This window comes from Anopheles bellator, chromosome 1 (assembly GCF_943735745.2).
Source record: "Anopheles bellator chromosome 1, idAnoBellAS_SP24_06.2, whole genome shotgun sequence".
Taxonomy (NCBI): Eukaryota; Metazoa; Arthropoda; class Insecta; order Diptera; family Culicidae; genus Anopheles; species Anopheles bellator.
In genome coordinates this window covers 10,907,656-10,915,958 of record NC_071285.1, presented here as the reverse complement: position 1 = coordinate 10,915,958, position 8,303 = coordinate 10,907,656, and the positions used below count along the sequence as shown (strand labels likewise).

Here is an 8,303-nt window from a genome sequence, read left to right as displayed (position 1 = left end):
TTTTTTAATCAAAATCGTTTGTCGACGAAATCCCCCACGAGATGTCATTATTGAACACATCGAAACCCCCCCCCCCCCCCCGAAAGGCAATTATGTTTTACGGCCAAGTGTTAAATGGTCCATTCTGAAAATTCTGGCTTGCCACCGTGCCACCGGCTTAACGCTGAGACCAAGCGGGCCTGACACCGACCGGGCAGCCACAACCGAGAAGTTGTTGTTGGCCGAGAGCAAACTAATTGATTATTTCTGTATCAGTATTTCTTTTGCTTTAGGACCCGAACAGCCGAAGAAAGTATCATCCGAAAGTCCCAACCACCGATCGCCGAAAGCATAAAGAGGAGAGAGAGAGAGAGAGAGGATAAAAGCCCTCGCAACAGATAATGGTTTATTTTCGATGGTTGTTGTGGTTGTCGCTTTTTTGTCTTCACCGTCATTGGCTTAATCTTTAACAGGTTTTCTTCAGCTTTGGGGTTTTCACTCGTCTCAACGGGCTGCGGGCTGCTAAGCTTCTTTACGGAGGGCAACCGTTCTTTTTCTTTTCTTTGACATAATAAAATTAAAACAGCCCAATTAGTCCTTCCCCGCGTGTGTGTTGTGGGAAAAGATCAATCCACGATCGGTGCACTGATCGAGATCTTCAATTGGAAAAGATCAGTGTGTAACGGACGCTACTCAACAAGCACGCTACAGACGCTGAAGTTGATAAATTACTCAACGATCCATCGTTGAGGCTCAACGCTGACCCAAAACTCCTAGAACCATGAGAAGGGAAATCGGGTCAAACTTTTATTAGTTTGATGAAACCGTTCTCCAAAGTCACGTTGCACAGGATGCACTTTGACTGCCTCGCCGTACTCGGAATGTCATTAGCACTTTTCACTCGTCTGTGCCTTTCAGATAAAGTCCTTTGGAAAAGAATCAGCATCACTTCTTCCACACTCTGGCCACGTATCCTGATCCTTTCCGTCTTGCTCATCGTGATCATTTGCGCAGCATCATATGATCCTTTTCATCGTTCGTCCACGGGTAGCCCACTCTCACGGAATCACATCCTTCGCACCATTGCATTTACCGTTTTGGTTGTTCCGATGGGAAAAATGTTGTCCTTTCCCGGTGCACGCACACACAAACAAAGAAGCACACAACAACGGAGGAATTCCAAAACGGACACGAAACTCCGACAACCTGCTGCTGAGGTAATCCTTTCACCTGCGCGATCGAATGCGAACTAAAGCGATCGCGGCACCGGCACAGACTCCGGAGTACGCGACGCACTCGGTACACGATCGCGCACGGTTGCTGTCTCGCTTTGGCCACCGCACGATCGTACTCACTTTTTCCGCCGGAGTGGAACGAATCGGGCACGACGGAGGCGATGGAAGGCGAAAAGCCGAATGCCGACGGCGCGGGCAGAGAGCAGGTAGCATGCACAGGTGTGCGCTCAAATTTATGAGCAGAATATCGTGAAATTTTAACTGCTTTCCTTTGAAGGATACTACAAACTGAAAGAGAAACGACGAATGCAATAAGGCACGTTAAATGCCAATTATGTGTTAGGATCGGGACTTTTCAACCCATGTGTTATTTCAACTGAGCGGTTGTAGCCGAAGAAGTTAGTTAAAACCGCATAATGTAGAGGGCGCCACGATCGCTGTACGATCGTGTAGCTTTTCGCCCCCAAGCATCCGCCCGTTGAAGCTTTTTGCCCAGCGGATTTTTAAACCCACAATTCGATTCAAATGAATTAGAAATTAAACAGATTTCAAATATTTCGGATACGGTAAGTGTGTTTCTCAATGGGCGAAAATAAATAATACGCTGTTTTGGTTTTGATTTTGCTGTTCATTCACTGGTGTATTGAGAAAATTGATTGATTGGTTTCTAGGTAGGATCACACTAAAATCGAAACAATACGCTTCACGAGATCACTGACCGTTGGCATCCGTTCCGCATCATTCACCGTGCGTCTCCGCGTTCTTGCTTGTTGTACTGAAATTCCTAAGAGTTGACGCTACTAATATCCCTACTGATCGATCAAAAAAGCTATTCTTTGATTGTTTATTAGTTTCTTGTTTCTTTTCCAATCCAACTCATATTGGTTTGCTGCGTGGCACAATAAGTATACCACATTCAAGCCGACTACAGACACGTTCAAAATTCGAAACGGTACCGACGGGAAGGAGATTACAACAACAGGGAAAAAAATCACATCAAACGGCTGCCTTTTTGATTGCTCTCGATGATATAGGGAAGGCTGGGTGGGTGGGAAGGATAAGGTAGGAAATCTGATCAACAGTCTGGCCGATCAACCTGTTGCGGCCGTAACGTAACAGAACAACCAGAAGATGCGCAAATCGCTGGAAGAGAGATTTTATGTAAAGCGCTACGGTGATAACGTTTGTATAACAGTTCGCCTCCCCAGAATCGGTTTCAAATCCCTACGTTTAATGGAAGAAAATAGTAGTAAATATGCATTTTGCACTCTCTCTATCTCTGTCTCTATCTCTCTTTCTCTCTCTATCGCTCTCTAGCTGCGCTACGTTTTTGCACTCCTCTAGTAATGTTTTCAACTGTTTAACTTTAACCCTGCAGCTTTGTTCCCGGTTCCGTTCGGGGGTTTTGTTAGCGGGATTGCTTCGTTACAGGATGCGACTACTTCGCGTGGAAAGCTTACTTTTCTCTACTTTCGCTACTGTTCGGTTCCTACCACTAAGATTGATGCATTTGATCTTCTTTCGATTGCTAAGCACTATCACTCGCCTACTGTTTGGTCTCGTGTGGTCGTCGTAGTCTTCGACTTTGCGTGCCACAGAACTAAAGTCACTGTTCCATCACCTTCTTGGCCTGCTCGATACCGGAAAGGTACGCTCCGTGCACGGTAGAGAAGTACTTTTCATGGCACGCTTCTCCCGCGAAGTGAATGGTAGCACTAACATTTGCAGTACTAACATTAGTACCACCAACATTTGCAGCAGTTGTTTTCGTCACCGTTACACTGTTACTGCTACCGGTTGCCGTCGTCGTCGTCGTACTGCTGACAGTAGAAGAGCTTGCTTTAACGGTTTGCGTTTGGTTTGCTTTGTTTTGCGTGGTTTTGCTGCTGTTACTACTACCGGTACTGTTGCCACTGGTAACGCTGCCGCTCGTCGTGGCAGTATCTGCTCGTGAAGCACTGTTTGCCGTTGCCTTCGCAACCGGCCCCGGCGATGGTTGCTTTTTGCGGGATTCCTCGCCTGATTTGTCGTACTGATTGCATGTGAGAGTTTCGGTAAGATTGGACATAAAGTTCTTTTCGTGGTCACAGTTGACGGAGGTGTAGCTGTACGATCCCCGGATATATCGATTCGAATTCCATCGTGTGCTACAAAAGAGAGAGGGAATGGGGGGGCAAACGAAACGGTTGAATGAGAGCTTCTCGCCGGCGGCAATGTGAACTTACCAGTAATAATTGACAGGTTTAGGTACTTTTTTCTTGGTAAACTTCTCCAGGATGAAAACACAATCACTCACAATCTGCTCGTCGTTCAGGGCTTCCATCTCGAGCGCCCCGTAGCTTCCGATCCACCCGAGCAGCGTATTCGGTGGTCCCGGGCTCAACACATCGAACCCCGATATGAAGCGTGTCCAGTGCGAATCTTTCCGTAGCTCGTCCCGCCACACCAACTGAATGCCTTCCGCTCTGCCCCACCATGGATCGTCGAACTGAAGAAATATTTTGTCGATGCTACCGTACCCGATGCTGCGTATCGAACGAGTGTAACTCTCGGGTAGGTTCGGTTGAAACAGCTGATCCATCGTGTCCTTCAGTACGCCCAACGAGAACGTGACGATCAGATGCTGGCAGCAGTAGACTGTTCCATCGGTGCACTTCACTATCACCTTGCCCTTCGCGTCCAGCCAGCGGATCTCGCAGATCGCCTTGTTGTACACGATCTTCTCCAGACCGATCTCCTCGACCAGACAGTTGACGAGTGCTTGGAAGCCGTGGCGCATGTTAATGTGCGCCTGGCAGCTTTCCCCATTGAACGAATAGCTGCCCCACAGTTTGGCCGAAATGTCCGACACATGGAGACACGAGTTGTCGATGATCTGAAACCGACAGTGCCAATCGAGCAGCTGCTGGGCCAACACCTTCTGCTCGGCGGTAAAATCCTTCTCGATGCGCTTCCGGAACTGTTCCTTCAGAAACACCTCCAGCGAAGCGGGATACGCCGTACCGCCCGATGAAGAAGCTGTGGCCGGCTCCTTTCCCGCTTCCTTTGCTTTCGTCGCCACTGGCGGTGGTCGCTGTGCGAACTCTTCGCACTGCTCCAGTATCTGGCCGACGATAAAGTCGACCCGCTTCGCCAGGTGATCGTCTATCCGGAAGCCATCATCGCGCAGGAACTCACCCAAGCCTTCCTCGGACGTTTCCTCGCGCAGCAAGCCATTCCGTTTCGCTACCTCGTGTAACTCGTTCTGCCGACCGTGCAACCACTGAGCGCCGGCCTCGATCAGCTGGCAACCCTTGGCTCCACCACCGCCGCCGTGGCCGTGATGCTTCCGAAGCGTTTTCGTACTGATCCGCCCACCGGAGAAAGACTGCGCCTCGAGGATGGCGAAACTTTTGCCCGAATTACGCAGCTGTTTGGCCGCTCCCAGTCCGGCGATACCCGCCCCTAGGATGAGCACATCGACGTACGCTTTCGGGCCATGGTTGAAGGGTGGTATTAATCTGCGAAATACAGAAGGAGAACAGCGTAACACATCCACCCAAGTTTTAGCTCCCAGCGAAAAAGGATTGATGGGAAAAAATTAAAAAAAGGATTAAAGATTAACTTCGTGTTGCGAGTTGAAAGATACACTTTTATTCCCATTTTCAATTATGTGGCAGTTGTTTTTACCCACTTATTAAAGATAAAAGTAAAGCTATTCGGTATGACACTTTAAACACATTCAACGGAACTAAATTGCGGTTAGTAAAGTCTTTGGGTTCACTACATCATTGTTCTTTAAAGATGAGCTTTCCTATGAGGAGTAAGGAAGAAAAGAAAGGAGAAAAAGAAAAAAAACTCGATAAAACAAAAAAGCCAGCAAAATTATTTAAACTTTCCTAAAGCTTACAATTAACAGAAATATGCTGCGAAAGTATGGAGATAAAACATGCAGAAGCTTTAAGCGGTTAGGTAGACTGTTGTTTGATTAGTTGAATGTATGATAAATAAGTGAATGGTCTTCGAAACACAATCACGTACCTGTCGTACAGGTCGATCAATCGGTTCGCCTCGCGCCATCCCGTTTCCACGGCCCCGTGCACCGTCGAGTAGTAGTGATCGTGCGTCGCTTCCCCGGCAAACTGCACCACGGGCATGCCGCACGTGTTCGTGAGTGGGATCGCGAGGTGCGATGCGGACGTGTTCAGCAGATCCGTCGTCAGCGACCGGAAGGTGTACGATCCGCGAAAGTTCGGGTTCGAGTACCAGGTGGTCCGCTGAAAACGCACCGGTTCCGGAATGGTGCACCCTTTCATGAACTTCCGCAACAGATACATGCACGCTTTGCGCACGTCCTCGTCACTCGAACGCTCCATCCGGCGGGCGTTTTTGCCCGATATCCACCCGCAAAGCACGTTCGGCTGATAGTCGACGATGTAGAAGCCGAACACATCCTCCATCCAACTGTCACGGTGCTTACGCACCTCCTCCAGGTCCGCCTTGTTCCAGATCAGGCTCAGGCCCTGCCAACCCTTGGCCCAGAACGGTTTCTCAAACTCGAGAAACATCTTGTTGACCGTGCCGATCGTCAGCCCCTGGATGGCGTTACGCTTGATCGGCGGCAGATCGGGCGTGAACAGCGTTTGATAGCGATCCTTCAGCACCCCCAGCGAGATCGTGCATATCACGTGATCCGCATCGTATACGGTGTTATCGGTGCACCGGATGCTGACCAGACTGTCCGGGCCGGCCGTCCAGTTGATGTTTGTCACCGTTTTGTTAAAATGCGTGTAGTCCTCGAGGTTGATTGCTTCGACCGCGATTGGCAGTGGGTGCCGTTTCTTGAACGATTCGCAATCGAAGTGATTCGATTAGGGAAGAAATCAAATCGCAGTTGGGAAAGTGATTTTAGCAAATATGTATAGATATGATAAACTATTTGTAATCACAAAAATCTTGTCAAAAAAATTAAAAAAAACCGGACTTGATGAGATGATGCCAAACTGTTAGTGAGGTCCAGCAACCGTTGCAAAAGTCACCGTCTCTATGAACGGTGAACTAGATCGCTTTTAGGAGAAGACTTGCACTTGTTTAAAAATGAAAGTGAATCTGAATCTGAGTAAACTTCGGCTCATTCGGCTCATAGTTTCGTCCAACCGAAAAGACACCAAATAACTTCCAGGGGAATACAGGGTGAAGCAAAAGGGACACTAATTATGCATGACGGTTTGGCAACTTACCATCAATATCTCGAGTACCGTCCGATACCCCTTATCGCGCCAGTTGAGCAGCAGGTCACCGTCACACTCCCAGTAGTGCAGATAGCCCGGTCCCGAAGTATCGAACCAACTGTCCGATGCTTCGATCGAGTTTTCAAACTTGTGGAAAAACTCCAGCACCTGGTAAGCGGTCTCACCGTTCACGTCCTTATACTCGGCCGTTTCCAGCAGCGCACGAAACTTGGCCATAAGAAAGGACCCCAGCGAACCCCGGTAGCCGGTTAGTTCGTGTTTGTGCGTCTCGAGGATGGACCAGATCAAACCGAGCAGTTTCTCGCTCTGTTCCGTCGGAATTTGTTCACCGTTCGAGCGCGTCAACACGAACCGCTCGTACCGGGCGCTGTTCGAATCGAACACGTTGTACTTGGAGCCGAGCTCGTAGCACACGTTCCCTTTCTCACCGTGGCACCTGTGTCGCCGGCGCCCCCACGTAAAGGGAAGATAGTAAATAAATTACATTCACATTAATCGATTATTTAGCGACCTTCGCATCCTTGCAAAAGCTAGCTCCACACTTGTGGCGACGCAAAGCGCCCACAGCGCCCTAGCCATTCCAGTTGGAATCGGGAGGAATCAAAGAACGACAAAAAGGATGGGCGCCGCCTTGGGGAGAAACCCTTCAGCGTTCAGAGGATAAAAGAATCCTTTTCGTCGCTCGATAATGGCAACCCCACCCACCCACGCTCTTACCATTGTGCACCCAGGTCAACGACGTTAGCACCGAACGGGACGGTGTGGATGCGGCCCCCGATGCGATTTTCCGCCTCGAGTATCTTCAAGTTCTTGTAGCCCCGTTCGATGAGCCGTGTGGCGGCCGCCACACCGGCCGCCCCAGCACCAATGATTACGATCCGCGGATTCATCTGGCACGATGGTTCCCCTCTCACTCGCTGCCACGATCACGGCCAGCTTCCCACGGTCCCACCGCTCCAGGATGCTACACACCACGCAGAAATGCCGAGTGCCGGGGGTTTGTTCTCCAATTTTCAACCGCGGTTCTTCGCCGGTTTCCCGTAAAGGATAACGTTGACCGGGTTTGGGGGTGGAGACTCTTAGCTCCGGTGGCTCCTTAGCGTTGTCCTCGAAGTCCTGCGATCGATACACCCACTCACACAGACGCTCGCTGGGGTGATTATTTTGTTGCTTCTGCTTTCGTTCCGTTCCAAGGGGAGCATAAATATGTCACCGACTCGAAGCCTGGCCAATCGTCGTCGTGTGTCTCTATTGTTGATAATCCCGCTCGCGTTGTATCCTTCACGCTCCAGATGCGCTGGGTTCTGTTGGGAAGCAACTTGCCATCCAAGTGACCGTGGTCTAAAGTGCAACTCTACCAATAAGATTCCACGAGCACAAAGAGGCGACGAAGGAGTTAAATGATAAACGGGTTTCTCACGGGCACACTCGCGCGATAATGCCGGACCACTGCCTGGAGGAGATAAGATTAAAGTGTTGTTCTCTGGCGCTGGTCACTGGTTGTGGGGACGGAAGAGTGAGGGTTTCGAGGGCAGCGGTAACACTTATCACAAGCCCCTCAGTGGGATTGTCCTCGATGGCCCGTGGGTTGTTTGCTCGAAAACAGCTAAAAAACAAACGTAAAATCTCCCATCAGGATGCTGCCATCTGTCAAATGGCACACGAATCGATCCGCGAAGAAATTTTGCACACCGCGGGGAAATGCACAATCGATTGATGGAACCGCGGGGAAGACTGATGAAACTCGTGACACTGATTGAATGGCACACTCTGGCGGAAGATTTTATCTCCACGCTTGTCGTAATACACGGGCTTTCTTCACCCCTGCAAAGTGCAGCCTCCCGGGCCAACACCGGAA

General features: G+C 49.7%; 1 protein-coding gene across 1 annotated transcript; it reads right to left on the bottom strand.

The window, feature by feature from the left end:
- Positions 1 to 2,555: 2,555 nt before the first annotated feature.
- LOC131207940 (uncharacterized) lies at positions 2,556 to 8,261 on the bottom strand. Its single transcript, XM_058200579.1, has 5 exons — positions 7,163 to 8,261; positions 6,434 to 6,881; positions 5,235 to 6,034; positions 3,440 to 4,714; positions 2,556 to 3,361 (listed from the first exon to the last, which is right to left on the bottom strand). Exons 1-5 carry the CDS (start codon positions 7,333 to 7,335, stop codon positions 2,821 to 2,823), a joined length of 3,237 nt encoding a protein of 1,078 aa, XP_058056562.1. The 5' UTR covers positions 7,336 to 8,261; the 3' UTR covers positions 2,556 to 2,820.
- Between the last annotated feature and the right edge of the window lie 42 nt (positions 8,262 to 8,303).

Coding starts and splice junctions, on each gene's coding strand:
- LOC131207940 (XM_058200579.1), bottom strand. CDS start 7,335: ATGAATCCGCGGATCGTAATCATTGGTGCTGGGGCGGCCGGTGTGGCG. Junction 6,882..7,162: donor GTTGACCTGGGTGCACAATG/GTAAGAGCGTGG, acceptor CCGGCGACACAG/GTGCCACGGTGAGAAAGGGA. Junction 3,362..3,439: donor AAACCTGTCAATTATTACTG/GTAAGTTCACAT, acceptor TCTCTTTTGTAG/CACACGATGGAATTCGAATC.